The 17,488-nt window shown below is 45.6% G+C and overlaps 1 protein-coding gene across 1 annotated transcript in view; it reads left to right on the top strand.

Moving 5' to 3' along the window:
- The first annotated feature begins 1,120 nt into the window (after positions 1-1,120).
- Positions 1,121-17,488, top strand: part of SLC10A6 (solute carrier family 10 member 6) — a 32,021-nt gene continuing 15,653 nt past the window's right edge. Inside the window, exon 1 of the mRNA XM_007531378.3 lies at positions 1,121-1,904. Within this exon, the coding sequence (XP_007531440.2) occupies positions 1,528-1,904 (377 nt within the window). The 5' untranslated portion in view covers positions 1,121-1,527. The remainder of the gene's footprint in view (positions 1,905-17,488) is intronic.

The following is a 17,488-nucleotide window of genomic DNA, read 5'->3' as shown; positions in this document are numbered from 1 at the left end:
CATGCAGGCTGGAATTGTATAGTTTTCCAGGCACCTGTCTATGTCCATTTTCTGTCTGGCTCTGTGTAAAGATGCTGCAGGTGGTTCCTGGTTGTCTTTCTGACAGGCTTGCCAAGAAAATGTTAAATTGTTCCAGGGAGCTAAACAAACCTTCTGGGGTCTGGAAAGATGGCATAATGGTCATGCAAAGAGACTCTCATGCCTGAGGCTCCAAAGTCCCAGGCTCATTCACCTAACCACCTTAAGCCAGAGCTGAGCAGTGCTCTAGTAAAAAAGCAAAACAAAACAAACAGACCTTCTGAAAAGATGCCGCCCCCCCCCCCCCTTCTACCTGGGAGCTGCTGTGAAGGTTGTGTCTCTCTAAGATAGTCTCTGCTTCCTTCACCTAGAATCTATTCTGCATTTTTATCTTGCTTGTATTTTTATGCAGATGAATTACCCAGAGTGTGTTTGTCATGGGGGAAAAATGTTGGTTTGAATGCATAGCTGACAGGGAGAGGTGTTTACATCTTGACACCCACCTTTGTCCCCCCAATAAACAGACCTACTTTGGGAGAGGACTGTGAGTGTGTGTGTGTTGGGGGGGGGTGTCTTTTCTTGTGGAAGTTTCTTTTCCAGAACCACATCTTCCTTACGTGATTTTGACAGTGGTGTTGCTGAAACCCCCCCCCCCCCCCAGCTTGGGGCCCTGGGCCATGGCAGAGAGGGGGGCCTGACCTTAGAGTCTGTCCCCACACTCTTCACTCTTTGCCTCTGAGGGACTCTTAGATCCCCCTCCTCACCCCCAGGAGGTCCAGGCCAGTGGCTTTTCAAAACTGGCTCTCTTCTCCCAGGGTAAATGAGGCCTCCTTGGGATTCTCTGAGCTACAGCAGTGAGTCTTTGCGTGTCATCTGCACTGTGGACAGGTGTTTCATGCCACACCGTTCTTGCAGGGGCCTGATCACGAGTAGGAGGCATGAATCCAACAGAAACAGAAAGAGGACACAGGAGGACTGACTCTGAGAGTCTCTAGAAACCCTCCCTCGCTCCTCCCAGCATTTCCTGAATTGCTCTTTTGCTTTCACATTTCTCCAGGAAGCCTTTGCCAGTGCTTCGGGGTGTGGCGTTGGTTTCACTGCCTGGTTTTTTCCCCTGGCATCTGCCTCTCTTTCTGCAAAACGTTGCATTCCGGCTCATTGGAAACCCCCCCCCCCCCACGAATGTGGAAAGCTTGGGTCTTGGCATCTGAGCCTGTCTTACTGGCACGCAATGTGAGGTGCTGACGACACTTGACAACACGTTCGCTTGCCTCATCTCCCGGGCTGAGGCTGGTGAGTAAGAGCAGAGGCAGCCTCACTCACTCTCTGCTCCTGGTCTCTCAGAACCACTCTCCTCCCAAGGCTCCCGAGTGGATCGCCCCCATGGGGTGAATCAGCAGGCAGGCAGGAAGCCATCCGGGATGAGTCTCTGCATGTGACTTGTGACAGAAGGTGGCAGGAGAGGTGTCTGGGGTGCCTGCTCAGGATGCTGCCATAAGGAGTGGGGAGATGAGTGCCAACTCCTCCTACAGCGGGCCCAGCCCTGCCAATGGTTCCGAGGGGGCGCTGCCAGCCGGCCTGCAGGTGCCTGGCCTGCTGGAGCTGGCATTTACGGTGGTGTCGGCCGTGATGATGGGGCTGCTTATGTTCTCCCTGGGCTGCTCCGTGGAGATCCGGAAACTCTTGGCGCACCTGCTGAGGCCCTGGGGCATCGCCGTGGGGCTGCTCTGCCAGTTCGGCCTCATGCCGCTTACAGCCTACCTCCTGGCACTTGGCTTCTCCTTGCCGCCCCTCCATGCCATGGCAGTCCTCATCATGGGCTGCTGCCCCGGGGGCACCATCTCCAACATCTTCACCTTCTGGGCAGATGGAGATATGGACCTCAGGTAAGCCCCCAGACTTGAGCCGGGAGGGGGAACTCACATCTGGGTGTTCAGTTCACACTGTACATTGGAGGGGCCTGGCAGTCATGCACCTAGTTGATTGCACACACTACAGAGTGCAGGGACCTAGGTTCAAGTCCCTGACTCCCATCTATAGGGGGGAAGCTTCATGAGCTGTGAAGTAGGTCTCCAGGTGTCACTCTTTCTTCTTCCCTCCCTCTCTCTTTGATTAAAGAGACTTTCTCTATTTTTAAATTTTATTTATATATTTATTATTGGGTGGAGACAGAGAAACTGAGAGGGGAGGGGGAGGTAGACAGGGAGAGAGACAGACACCTGCAGCTCTACTTTATCACTTGTAAAGCTTTCCCCCTGTAGGTGGGGACCTGGGGCTTGAACCTGGGTCCTTGCACAGTGTAGTGTGTGCACTTGACCAGGTGTGCCACCGCTCGGCCCCCACTCTCCCTTTCTATCGCCCACATAAATCTCAGTGTCTTGCTTTCTTTCTTTTCTTTTTTTTTTAATTTTATTTATTATTGGATGGAGACAGAGAGAAATTGAGAGGGGAGGTGGAGGTAGAGAGGGAGAGAGACAGAGAGACACCTGCAGCCCTGCTTCACCACTCGTGAACAGGGGGTTTGAACTGGGTCCTTGTACACTTTAATGTGTGTGCTTAACCAGGTGTGCCACTGCCTGGTCCCCTGAAATCTCAATTTCTGTCTCTATAAAAACAAACAAATGACTGACATAAGGATCCCAGTTTGAGCCTCTGGCTCCCCACCTGCAGGGGGGTTGCTTTGCAAGTGGTAAAGGAGGTCTGCAGGTGTCTTTCTCTCCCTTCTCTGTATTCCCCTTCTCTCTCCATTTCTCTTTGTCCTATTCAACAACAACAACATCAATAACAATAATAACTACAACAATAAAACAACAAGGGCAACAAAAGAGAATAAATAAATAAATAAATAAATATTTTTAAAAAACAAATGACAACAAAAAACTTTGCACATTGGGGGTCAGGTGGTGGCATAGACAGTTGAGCATACACATAACCATTTGCAAGGATCTGGGTTCAAGCCCCCTGTTCCTCACCTCTAGGGGTAGAAGCTTTACAAGAGGTGAAGCCATGCTGCAAGTGTCTCACACTCTCTCTCCTTATCTATTTACCCTCCCCTCTCAATGTCTCTTTGTTTCTATCCAAAAATAATGACAACGACAAGCAGCTATGCACATTAGGATCCAGGCGGAGGTGCACCCAGTAGGGCACACATGTTACCATGGGCAAGGTAGGGTTCAAACTCCCATCTCCATCTGCAGGGGGGACATTTCACAAGCGGTGAAGCAGTGCTGCAGATACATGTCTTTCTCTTTCCCTCTTGATTTTTCTCTGTCTCCATCAAAAACAAACAATCTCTCTCTTCCTTTTCTTTTTCACTAGAGATTCCAGTGCAGGCACATTTCTCCAGTCACCTTTTCAGCCCAGGCGGGCCTTTCCTTTGACCTGGCTGTGACTGTCCTGTGTTCTTCACTGCTTTTCTGAGTACTGGGGGTGGTTCCTGTCAGAGTGGAGATGGGCATCCTCCACCAGGGGCTCCCCAGGAGAGTGGGGAGTGAATGCATCTCCCCCACACAGGCTGCTCTAGTCACAGTCCTGGCTTCCCCATGTTCTATGACGTGGGTGAGAGACCTAGAAGCCCTTGGCAGTGATAGGAGCAGTGTTCATGGTGGTGGTGTTGCTGCTAGCTGTCATCTGCAAGCATTGCCTGAGCACTGGGGTGGGTGAGTACTCGGGGAGGCCAGAGGAAGGAGCTTTCGGGGTGTCTGATGGGCCTGTCCTTCTAATGATGGGGGCAACCCAGTCACCTGCAGGAAGACACACAGCAATAACAGCTTTTGTGATAAGATGTCTCCTCCACCTCCTCCTTTTCCCTCCAGGGTTATTGCTAAGGCTCCATGCCTGCACCACTAATCTGCTGCTCCTAGTGGCCATCTTTTTTTTTTTTTTTTGTTCTTGTTCTTTTGTTATTGTTGGACAGGACAGAGAGAAATTGAGAGAGGACGGGAAGACAGAGAGGAGAAAGAAAGACAAACACTTGCAGACCTGCTTCATAGCTTACAAAACAACCCCCCTGCAGGTGGGGAGCTGGGAGCTGGAACTGGGATCCTTGCATGGGTCCTTGTGCTACTGCCAGGCCCCTCTTATTCTTATTCTTATTCTTATTCTTATTCTTATTCTTATTCTTATTCTTATTCTTATTCTTATTCTTTTTTTAACCAGAGCACTGCTCAGCTCTGGTTTGTGGTAGTGCAGGGGATTAAACATGGAACTTTGGAGCCTCAGGCATGAGAGTTTCTTTGTGTAACCATTGTGCTATTTACCCCACCATTTCTATTTATTTATTATTATTTATTAAAAAATATATTTTTTATCAGAACATGGCTCAGCTCTGGCTTATATCATTGTCAGGGATGGAACCTGGGACTTTGGATTCTTAGGCATCAATGTCATTTTGCATAACCATTATGCTATCTTCCCAGACAAGAAAATTTTTTTTTTTATTATAAAATAAAAACTATCGACAAGACCATAGGATAAGAGGGGTACAATTCCACATGGTCCCCATGACCAGAGTTCTGTATCCCATCCACTCCCTTGAAAAGCTTTCCTATTCTTTGTGTCTTTGGGAGCATAGACCTAGGATCGTTATGGGGTATAGAAGGTAGAAAGTCTCACTTCTGTAATTGCTTCTCCGCTGAACATGGGTATTGGCAGGTCGGTCCATACTCCCAGCCTGTGTCTATCTTTCTCTAGTGGGTCAGAGCTCTGGAGAGATGGGGCTCCAGAGTACATTAGTGAGGTCATCTGCTCAGGGAAGTCAGGTGGGGAGCTGGGGGCTCGAATTGGGATCCTTGCGTTTCACACCATGTGCACCTAACCCACTGCGCTACCACTCGACTCCCTCTCCCTCTTTATCAATCCTTTCCTTCTCAATTTCTCGCTATCTGTATCCAATAAAGATATATTTTTTAAAAGCTAAAGAAAGTTATTAAAACAGTGCTCTTTCTAGGACTTTGCTTCTTTAAAAATTTATTTTTATTTTTTATAAATTTAAAAATATTTTTATTTATTATTGGATAGAGACAGAGAGAGATTGAAAGGGGGAGAGACAGAGAGACACCTGCAGACCTGCTTGGCCATTTGTGACACTTTCCCCCCTGCAAGTGGGGCCCAGGGCCTTGAACCTGGGTCCTTGAGAATTGTAATGTGTGTGCTCAACCATGTGTGCCACCGCCTGGCCTTTTCTTTTTAAGTTTTAATTTTTTTTTTTTTTTGTCACAACAGTTATGGTTGGGTCTTGGTGCCTGTATGACGATGTTCCCCAGTGGATGGATAAATACATTTATAGAGGGAGAGAGACAGAGAGGAGAGAGATGTGCAGCATTACTCCACCGCTCATGAAGCTCATTTCCCATCCAGCAGGTTGGGGCGTGGGGGCTTGAACCTGGGTCCTTGCTCATGATAACGTGTACTCTACCAGGTGCACCACCACCTAGCCCTGGTTCTTTGTTTTCTAATAACACAGTTTCATCTGTACAGTGAAAGATCTTTTGTTCACCTTGTGTGCCATTTGGCTGGGATTTCTTTGAGGGCAGTGAATGAGTCAGGGCATGCTGTGCTGGGGGCTGGCCGTGGTAAGCGCAGCAGAGGTCATGACCTGAGTTTTCCTGCACATGCTCAGTGCCTGCTGTCTGGGGCATATTTTGTCCCTCAGTGTTACTGGGTACATGCCAGGGAGATCAATAATGAATGTTCATAGGGCAGTTCTTTCAGTTATCTACTTATTGTAGATTTGAAAAAATCACCTGATACACAGCACAGTGGTTCTCCAAAAACGCCTTTCTTTCATGCCTGAGGCTCTGACATCATAGACTCAGTCCTTAACATCTCCTTAAGCGAGAACTGAGCAGCTCTGGTTTAGAACATAAATAAATCACTAAGATATAAATAAGAATCCACTAATTCGCATTACTCATTCATCAATGAAGTTGACCACTACATAATAACTGGGAAATGAAGACTATTTTCTACATAAAATCCACATGTAAAATGATATATTTCAGGACCTGGAAGTTGTGGGGAAAGAAAACAAGGAAACAAATTTTCAGGAAGCCAGTCCCGTGACTGAGATGGGATGGATGTTTTCATGTCTTCTCTTTCCTGGCTCTTGTAACAAGCTTGTGGATAACCTCTTATTATTCGGAACTTTACTGCTGAGAAAATTGTGACTCAGATTTCCCCAGCAATTTGGCAGATGTCACAGATAAGCATAGCTGAGACTTCACTTCTGTTTTACATCAGTCAGCTCTTGAGACACTTTGTTCCAGGCCTTGTTGCCACACAACCAGGTCCCCTGTTCTGACTGGGACCACACATCTCTGAGCAGTATTTTCAAGTATGTCTATTCTGGGAAAGAAGACATTTATTAGCTTTGTCTGATTAGGTAACACTGTAGTTGAAAACACCCCTGGCTAAAAGTCCATAAAAGATACAACTCACTTTATTTCCCTTTGCCAACTGTTAATTAGTTTTTAACTTTGGGCAAATGTTATAGCCTGTAAACCTCATCTTCTCCTGTGTAAGATTCCACTGGACTGAGCCATTCCCATTATGACGTTATTTATTTACTTCTTTTTATGCTCAGTTCTGGTTTATGGTGATGATGCAGGAGTTTGAACCTGGGACCTCAGAGCCTCAGGCATGGAAATCTTTACATAACCACTGTGCTATCTCCTTGGCCTTTCAGTAAGAATGTTTTGATGGGGCCGGGTGGTGGCACACCTGGTTGAGTGCACACGTTACAATGTGCAAGGACCCAGGTTCAAGCCCCCAGTCCCCACCTGCAGGGGGAAGCTTTGCAAATGATGAAGCAGTGTTGTAGGTATCTCTCTGTCTCTTTCCTTCTCTATCCCCTCTCCCTTCTTGATTTCTGGCTGTCTCTATCCAATAAATAAAGATAATACTTTTTTTTTTTAAAAAAAAGAATGTTTTGATGGACGCCAAATGAGTGTAGCAGATGTGTGCAGAACTCAGTAACACAATACATATTACTCATTCTCCCTTCTTTCTTCAAAAACTGTGCTTTCTAGTCTCACGAGCAAAATTGAAACAACAAAAATTAAGCACACCCAATAAAATCCCGTCTGTAGGATATGAACTTTTAGAAATATTTATTTTATTTTTAAAATTTTAAATTAATTAACTAATTAATTAAAATTTGTATTATCTTTATTTATTGGATAGAGACAGCCAGAAATAAAGAGGGTTGGGGGAGATAGAGAGGGAGAGAGACAGAGAGACACCTGCAGCCCTGATTCACCACTTGTGAAGCTTTCCCCCTGCAGGTGGGAACTGGGGGCTTGAACCCGGGCCCTTGTGCACTGTAATGTGAATGTTTAACCAGGTGCAACACCACCTGCCCCCTTTTAAAATATTTATTGCCTTTTTTTTTTTTTCTGATAGAGACAGAAATTGAGAGGGAAGGGAAAGACAGGGAGAGAAAAAGAGACACATGCAACTCTGCTTCACCAGTTGCAAAGCTTTCCCCCTGCAGGTGGAGTCTGGGGACTTGAACTTGGCTCCTTGTGCATGGTAACATGTTTGATTAACAAAGTGTATCACCCACTAGCCCCTAGGATATGGAATTTTTGAAGGGGGACAAAATGTTCTATTTCCTCTTTCTTTTAGATATTGTTTTTTGTTTGTTTGTTTCAGAGAGAGAACCAGAGCACCAATCTAGCACATGCAGTGCCAGAGACTGAACTCGGGACCTCATTTTGAGAGTCCAGTGTTGTATCAGCTGCCCTGCCGCCCATGCTGCAAAATACTGTTTTTTCAAAACTTCATAGATACTGGAGAAATAAAATCTTTTATTTATTTATTTTTATTGGGGGGATTAGAGGTTTGCAGTAAATACAGCTGTCAGTACATGTGTAACATTTCTTAGTTTTCTGCTGAACACTCTAACTACCCCCCAGACTAGGTCCTCTTTCACCATCTTGCACCAGGACCTGACCCCCCCCCCCCACTCCCAGCCCCAGCTCAGAGTCCTTTACTTTGGTGTAAAAAAAAAAAAATTCTTAAAATTTTTTTTTTATATTTATTTATTTATTTATTTTCCCTTTTGTTGCCCTTGTTTTTCATTGTCGTTGTAGTTATTGTTGTTACTGATGTCGTCGTTGATGGATAGGACAGAGAGAAATGGAGAGAAGAGGGGAAGACAGAGGGGGGAGAGAAAGATGGACACCTGCAGACCTGTTTCACTGCCTGTGAAGCGACTTCCCTGCAGGTGGGGAGCCGGGGGCTCAAACCAGGATCCATACACTGGTCCTTGTACTTTGCGCCACATACGCTTAACCCGATGCACTATTGTCCGACTTCCAACAAACTTATTTATTAATAAATTTGCACAGAGGAGAAAACTCCTTATTCTTGAATGAAATAGTATCAAAGTCAGCATTATGTCTTCCCCCCTCTAACGTTTAGGCAAAAACCAGTGGTTGGTCTTTGATGGGAATCCTGGGTGAGTGGAACTGAAAGCATTTAATGCAACACCTTCACTAAGTTGAGAGTCAGCCCCCTGTTGATGCCCCCAAGCTGTTTCTTCTGCTTTAGCTCCGTGCCTCAGTTTACCTGTAGTGCTGTGGGTGTTCTCCTCAAACAGTGCAGTTCACAGTTTTCCATCTCTGAAACAGTGCCTGCATTCTGAGTATGTGAGGATACCTGCCCCGCCCCTCTCTTCAGTCACCTGGGCTCTTCCTCTTAGCAGCCACCCCCTTCCCTCAAGGCCCCTCCTTCAGCCAGTCTTCTTCCTGTGACACACAGTTACTGGTTCCATCTTTCTGCCCTATCCTCAGATCCAGCCTGGTCAATTGCAGTATCTTCACAATATTCTTTCTCTGTCAGTCTCTCCATGATGGTTTTGTGGTAAGTGGACAAAGCAGACTCTGGAATTCAGATCCCCTCTACTTAAATCCCAGCTTAGGCCTTCTTCCCTTGAACAGAGAATTACACTCCCTTTATGGCACTGTGAGGAGAAAACAAATGCATTCTAAACACAAAAGCATCGCAACACCTTTTAAAATGTGCAGAAGCTAGACCAGGGCTAGCCTACTTCTCCAGGTTTGTTCCCCAATTGTAATCACAACTGGCCTACTACGGTCAGAATGGGCGGTTCACCTCCCTCTCACCCTATTCCATGCTCACCTCTCTCTTAATCCACTCCTGGCTCAGCTCCCTCTAACCCACTCTATGTTCACCTCCCTCTCTCCAAACTCCTTGCTCATTTCTCTCTCACTCCACTCCAGGCTCACCTCCCTCTCACCCTATTCTGTGCTCACTGCCCTTTCACCCCCCACTCCATGCTCACCTCCTCATCTATCTCTCCCTCCCCACTCTGTGCTCACCTCCCTCTCACCCCATTCCATGCTCACCTCCCTCTCACTTCACTCCACATGTCCACAGCGTTCTTTGGTCTGTTGTTCCCACAGCCTGGCCTTCTAACTGGCCTGATTCAATCCCCTCTAGAGGAAAGGTTACTTTTCTCTGTAACTATCCAGGAAAATGGTTGTTGAGAGGACAGATGGTGGCAAACCCGGTTGAGTGCACATGTTATCATGTTCAAGGAACCAGGTTCAAGACCCTGGCCCCCATTTGCAGGGGGAAGCTTTCTAAATGGTGAAGCAGTGCTGCAGGTGCCCCTTCATTTCTTGTTGTCTCTATCATACATACCCCAAAAAACAGTTCCCTGTTGGAAGAACCTAAATGATCATCTTGCCTCTGCACCAAGTTAAGGGATGTGTCCTCTCTCATGATTGATAACCAGCAAGATGCTGGGTCTCAGGTAGTTTCAGGGCAGCTGAACTCTGCTCATATGATCTCTCCTTCTCCCAAGAGCCAGCCTAGACGCCCTCATGGGGCAGTGGCAGGGTTCTGAAACAGACAGCAGCTCTTGATCCTGTCATCAAGATACTGGGGGACAAAGCAGGCCAGCACACCCTCCTCCCACCACATTCCCTGGATGAAAGGCAGCCAGGGGCAGCGGGTGGAGAAGTGGTTCTACTGGGGAGAGAGAAGGAGCCAAGTGCCAGGCACAGGGTGTAGGCAAGGGCAGGGTGATCTGGGGGTGTCCTTGCCTCCGCTGTCAGCAGTATGGGCAGAATCCTGACCTTTGAGAGGGTCCTAGGCAACTAAGATCTGGCAGTGTGGATGGGAGTCAGGGCTCCACCACCTGTAAAGCTTCCCCCTTGCAGGTAGGGACTGGGGGCCTGAACCCAGGTGCTTGTGCATGGTAACCTGGGCCCTCAAGTGGGTGCACCACTGTCCAGGACCCCATTATTTTATTTTTATATTAAAGAAGTTTGTTTTCATTTTGTTTTGTTCATATACTAGTTTTGTTTAGCTGTCAGATGTGGGTGAAAGTATGTGTGATCTCTGTCTCACTCCATCCATGCTGTCAGAAAGGGCAGGATTTCATTTCTTTCTTTTTCTTCTTCTCCTTTCCTTCTCCTCCTCCTCCTCCTTCCCTTTCTCCTCCTTCTCCTTCCTCTTTTCATAGTTTATAGTTGTGTTCCATTTTGTATATACATCATATTTTTATTTTGATTTGTTTTATCTCTTTTTTAAGACTTCATTTTATTTGACAGAACAGAGAGAAATTGAGAGAGGAAAGAGAGAGAGAGAGATAGACACCTGCAGAGGGGCCAGGTGGTGGCACACCTGGTTGAATGCACACACAGCTCTTGATCTGGGGTTTTGTGGGGCTGGGCAGGCAGGATCTTTGAAAGGCCTTGAGCTTCCTTAAAGATTTTGGTTGCTTTCTCTCGTAGGGTCAAGAGATGTATACAAGTCTGGAATCGAATTCAGCTCCTTTTCATGTCTTTTCTGTTTTGAGGTATCTTGTGCACACACACCTCCATTGCTCCCTGGGCTGATATTTGTTTGTTTGTTTGATTATTTACCAAAGTACCACTCAGCTCTGACTTATTGTGGTTCTGGGGCTTGAACCTGGGACGTGGGACCTAGGAGCCTCATGTAGTCTTCTTGCATCACAGTATGCTGTCTCCACAGCTCATTTTAGTTTTAGAGACAGACAGACAGAGATCCTCTACTACAGCCTCCCCCATCCCTCCTCACCCCCCAGCCCATGGAACTTTCATTTATGTTTCTACGTTGGTCCTCCCCTGAGGGCTGGCACTTGAAGCTACGGCTTCAAGATTGAGCCCCACCTCAAGGACTTAGTTCATCTGTCAGCGAGACTGAGGTCATGGCCATAGTGTCACTGTAATATATTGCACACATAAAACCCCTGTTTTTAGGGAGGATCGGGGTTTACTGGTCTGTCTCCACTCGCTGGGCCTGTCCCATGACCTGAGCCTGGGGACAGTGATGCCGGTCGTCTCAGGGCAAGTGGAGGCTTGTAGGCTCAGCCCACAGTTCAGGGAGTGAGCAGCTGTGAAACCCAGAGTCATACTCTCTCCATACAAGCTGCGCTGGAATTTCATGGCAGTGAGACAAAAGGCGTGACTTCACCCTGTGCTCAGGCCAGGCCGGCTCCACTGCTGCTTACAGCGGTGGGCAGGGCAGGGGAGTCATCTGTCACCATCCTTGGCTGCAAGGGTGAACAGCAGGGCTTGAATCATTGTATTAAAGGACAGAAACAGCAACTAGTTAACCAAGCACTTAGCATCAGTGTGATAAGTCTCCACATTTTGTTTCCCCACAATCTTTTTTTTTTAATTACATCTTTTTTTTCCAAAAGACTTTATTTATTTATGAGAAAGATAGGAGGAGAGAGAGAAAGAACCAGAACTCTGGTACATGTGCTGCCGGGGATTGAACTCGGGACCTCATGCCTGAAAATCCGATGCTTTATCCACTGCGCCACCTCCCGGACCACTTAATTAATTACATCTTTATGTGCATGGTTTCTTTTTTAAAATTATTAGTAATGTAATAGTGATTACAAGATTATAAAATAATAAGGCTATAATTCCACACCACTCCCACTACCAGAGTTCTATGTCCTCCCCCACCCCCCACAGTAACCACCATAGATCATAGTTTATAAGTTGACTATATATATATATTTCAAGTTCCTCTGTTTCAATTCTCCCCTTTTTCAATTTTTTAAATTAATTAATTTTTTTAAACCAAAGCATTGCTTAGCTCTGGCTTATGGTGGTGTGGGGGATTGAACATGAGACCTTGGAGCCTCAGGCATTAGAGTGTTTGCATAACCATTATGCTATCTCCCCCACCCATGTTTCAATTCTCTATATTTCATTTATGAGTAAAAACATAGTAGGTTACAAGTTTGTGGGGTTACAGGTCCACATCATACCGACCACCAGCATTTTGAGCCCCAATCTTCCCAGTGATAACCACCATAGTTCTCATAGAGATAGTTTGTTTGGGATGGGGGTGGATAGTATAATGGTTATACAAACAGACTCTCATGCCTGAGGCTCCAAAGTCCTAAATTCAATCCCCGTACCACCATAAACCAGAGATGAGCAGTGCTCTGATATATATATAGATAGATAGATAGAGATAGAGATAGAGAGATATAGATATCTATTTATCTATCTATCTATCTCTATATATATTTGTTTGCTGTTTCTTAAAGTTCATGTGTATCATTTCTCTAGGTTCCACATATGAGTGAAAAAATCTGATAGCAATCTTTCATCTTTTATTTTCCTTTGGGACTTTTTTTTTCTTTTTTGCCTCCAGGGTTATAGCTGGGGCTTGGTGCCTGCACTATGAATCCACTGATCCTGGAGGCCATTTTTCCCTATTTTGTTGCCCTTGATGTAGTTGTTATAGCTGTTGTTGTTGTTGGGTAGGACAGGGAGAAATTGAGAGAGGAGGAGAAGACAGAAAGGAAATATAGACACCTGCAGACTTGCTTCACCACTTGTGAAGCAAACCCCCTGGAGATGGGGATCTATGGGCTTGAACCGGGATCCTTACCGGGATCCCTTGTGCTTTGTGGCATGTGTGCTTAACCTACTGCACTACTGCCCAGCTCCCCACCATCTCTAATTTTTCTAAGCATAATCACCTCTAGTTCCCTCCATTTTACCTCAAAAGACACATATTTTTGATTGCAGAACATTATTTCAAAGAGTATATATATCCCAGAACTTCTTTAGCCAGTCATCTGTTGATGGGCATTTCAGCTGCTTCCACTCTTTGGCTGTTGTGAATAAAGCAACTATGAACACAAGGGTGCATATGTCCCTTTGAATTAGTGTTTGAATGTTCTTTGGATAAATACTTCAGAGTGGTGTTGCTGGATCATAAGGTAATTCCATTTTTATTTGTTTAAAGACTTTTTTTTTTAAGATTTTATTTATTGGGGCTGGGTGGTGGTGCACCTGGTTGAGTGCATACATTCATTACAGTGAGTAAGGATCTGGGTTCAAGCCCCCAATCTCTACCCGCAGGGGGAAAGCTTCATAAATGGTGAAGCATTGCTACAGGTGTCTCTCTGTCTCTCTGCCTCTCTATCTCCCCCTATCTTCTCAATTTCTGGCTGTCTCTATCCAATAAATAAATAAAGGTAATAAAAAATTTAAAAAAAATTTTATTTATTAATGAGAAAATAGGAGGAGAGAAAGAACCAGACGTTACCCTGCTACATGTGCTATGGGGGATTGAACTCAGGACCTCATGCTTGAGAATCTAGTGCTTTATCCACTGCAACATTTCCTGGACCACTGTTTAAAGACTCTTCATACAGTCTTCTAAAGGGGCTTTTCCACCAGTAATGTAGCAGAATTCCCTTTTCTCCACAACCTTGCCAACACCTGTCATCTCCTGTTTTGTTGATGTAGGCCTCCAGCAATCTTGATAGCTCACTTTTCTGCTGTTTGAATCAAGCCAATGGGGGGAGGGGGAGGGCACACTGGGCCTGTTCTTCAGAGATTCCAGACTGAAGTGCTGTCATAAGGCATACCTTTAAGACTTGGTGATATATAGGAGCTAAAGAACAGGGCATATCACAGCTAGTCAGAACTGTGGAAAGCTGTGACCAGGGAGGTGACACAGTGAGTCAAGTGTTGGACTCTCAAGCATGAGGTCTTGAGTTTGATCCCCAATGTTGCATGTGCCAGAGCAATGCTCTATTGTTTCTCTTTCTCTCCCTCTCTTCCTCTCCCTCTCTCCCTTTCTTCTCCCATAAGCTGATGAATTAAATACAAAAAATTGGGGGGAACTTCCAGAGACCTTTTGCTGAGGTAAGGTTTGAGAGCTGTGGGAACTGAGCTTCTCCCTTTATCTGCTCTCCACATAGGCTGAATTCTTCGGTCAATGTGAGCATTGTTAGGAGAATACAATCATTCACATTTTTGTCTGGAGCAAAATACATGCAAGAACTGTTTAGGACATTTTAAAAATGGAAGACTGAGGGGCTGGATGGTGGTGCACCAGGTTGAGCGCACATATTACAGTGCACAAGGACCTGGGTTCGAGCCTCCAGTCCCCCCCCACCTTCAGGGGGAAAGCTTTGTGAGTGGTGAAGCAGTGCTGCAGGTGTTTCTCTTTCTCACTCTATCTCCCCTCCTCCTCTCAATTTCTGGCTGTCTCTATCCAATAAATAAAGATAACAAAAACATTTTTTGAATTTTTTAATGTTTATTTTCCCTTTTGTTGTCCTTGTTTTTTACTGTTGTAGTTATTGTTGTTGTTTTTGATGCCATCTTCGTTATACAGGACAGAGAGAAATGGAGAGAGGAGGGGAAGACAGAGAAGGGGAGAGAAAGATAGACACCTGCAGACCTGCTTCACCATCTGTGAAGCGACTCCTGCAGGTGGGGAGCCGGGGGCTCTAACCGGGATTCTTATGCCGGTCCTTGCACTTTGTGCCACGTTCGCTTAACCCGCTGTGTTACCGCCAGCTCCCCCCATTTTTTTTTTTTTAAGGAAGACTGATTGTGATTATTTGCACCATATTCATGTAAACACTATGAAAACTACACTGACAGGTGCTCTCAGGTCACATGTGTAGGCTTATGCCAATGAAAGTGTGTCCAGAGGGCGGCGAGTGCTGCTCCCCAGGGTGAACTCTCCACGGCCAGGGAGGTAGGGCTCACGGCTATGGCCACCAGGGCTGGGCAGGAAATGCTTTAAATACTCACACCCCCTTCATGCCAGTGTGTGAGTCATACTTGATCGAGAACAAAGCCCATCAAGGTAAACTAAGACAGAGAAAACCTTAGCTAGCCAGAGGAAGAACAGTGCTGTACAGTTCCCAGCGAAGATGAAAGGGACATTCATTACTTTCTTTTCTTTTTTTAGAGGAGATACACACACACACACACACACACACACACACACACACACACACACACACACACACACACACACGGCGCCGGGGGGGGGGGGGGGGCAGGGGTAGATAGCATAATGGTTATGCAAAGAGACTCTCATGCCTGAGGCTCCAAAGTTCCAGTTCAATCCCCTGAACCACTATAAAGCAGAGCTGAGCAGTGCTCCAGTAAAAGAGAGAGAGAGAGAGAGAGAGAGGTTGCAATACCAAAGCTTCCGTCAATGATGTGGGGGCTGGGATTGAACCTGGGTCTCAAATATGGCAAAACATCACAGTTGGTATCTGATAGTTTATTTTCTATTGTGGGAAATTTCAAATAAATATAAAAGTAGAAAGAATAGTGTAATAAAACCCCCTTACACATGTTAGCCAGTTCCATCAATTATCAACAAACACCCTATCTCATTTTGTCTCTATTCTCTGCTCACTCATCGGATTATTTTAAGCCAAACCCTGTTAATATTTCAGTGTTTGTGATCAGTCACAGATACCTTCCATTCTGTTTTTTTTAAGTATATGTTATTTATTTTTAAAAAAATATTTATTCATTCCCTTTTGTTGCCCTTGTTTTATTGTTGTAGTTATTATTGTTGTTATTGATATCATTGTTGTTGGACAGGACAGAGAGAAATGGAGAGAGGAGAGGAAGACAGAGAGGGGAGAGAAAGATAGACACCTGCAGACCTGCTTCACCGCCTGTGAAGTGACTCCCCTGCAGGTGGAGAGACGGGGGGGCTTGAACTGGTATCCTTACACCGGTCCTTGAGTTTTGCACCACCTATGCTTAACTCGCAGTGCTACCACTGTATATGTTATTTTGAGAGAGACACAGAGAGACCAGAGCACTGGTGAGCTCTGGTATATGGTGGTAGAGGGGGATTGAACCTAGAATTTTGGAGCCTCAGGCATGAAAGTTCTTTTGCATAACCATTATGTTATCTCCCCCCCCCACCATACATTCCATTCTGTATACACTTTCTGGGCTGGGCTGGTGACTTGCTGTGGCCAATACAGTATGGTGAAAGTGGTCCCACAGAACTCCCAAGCTGAAGTGTTGAGGGGTTTTGTAGTTTCTGTCTCTATTCCTCAACTGTCCCAGACTGCCAAGTAGCAGGAGACTTTGAATGCATTTGGACATAGGTCTTTCCATAGTTTGGACAATGTGATTTTTGGATGAATTTGCAGTAGGATTTCTTAGGCAAAGGGTAAATACATATGTCCTTCTACTTGAAGGTATCAACATCCCTCTCTGGGGTGGGATAGGTTTTGTTTTCCCATTGAAGAACAGAACTACAGAAAGATGATCTTCGGTGTCAGTGAAGTAAAACGATTGCTGCTTTGTCAAGAATATAAGCATCCTTCTAGTAGACAATGGCAAAGCAATTTTCAAGCACTGATTTCAAGGGATAAGTTGTTGGTGTATCTTATGAGAAAAAATGAGGGGTGACTTCTGGTGCTGGAGGACCTTGCCATCTCTGCAGGCCTGTGCCCCCCTCTTCACGTTCAGTAGCAGGGCAACGCTGACAGATCATGGCAACTGTTGACAAAGATACAGAGAAGCTAGAACCTTCACATATATGGTTTTCACTGGTGAAAGGTCATTTTCCAAGACAGTTGTTGTCTCAGGGGGACATTCACAGCTCCCCCAAATATGCATCAGCATACCCACCCTCTTAAGGGTCATCTCCTTTCACTGTCAGTATTGTGTCCCAGCCCTCTGCTAACACCTACCATCCTCCCCGCCCCCCAATTATTTTTCTTGGATCTTGAGCCTTCATACAATGATAGCAATGTAAAATGTTATTTGAGAAAAATTGGTATCACGCTTTCCTCAGAAGTTTAATATGGAAGCTGAGGAGAAATCTCAACATGTGAGAGGATAGGATTTATATGCTTGAGGCCCCAGAGTTCCCAGGTCAGTCAGTCTCTAGCACCACCCAAAGCCAGAGCTGAGTGGTGCTCTGGTCTCTTGTCTTTTCATACAAATAAGTAAACACACATACCCCCCTAAAATTTTTATTTATTGAGAGAGAGAGAGAGAAGAAGGAAGAGGAGGAAGAGGAGGAGGAAGAAGGAAAGAACCAGAGCATCATCCAGCATCTATAGTGCCAGGGACAAAAGTTGGGACCTTACACTTGAGAGCCCAAAGCTTTATCCACTCTGCCATCTCCTAGGCCACAACAAATCTTTTTTTTTTTT

Source organism: Erinaceus europaeus, chromosome 3, assembly GCF_950295315.1.
Source record: "Erinaceus europaeus chromosome 3, mEriEur2.1, whole genome shotgun sequence".
Lineage (NCBI taxonomy): Eukaryota > Metazoa > Chordata > Mammalia > Eulipotyphla > Erinaceidae > Erinaceus > Erinaceus europaeus.
The sequence above is the reverse complement of the archived record's forward strand: the minus strand, read 5'-3'. Positions and strand labels throughout refer to the sequence as shown.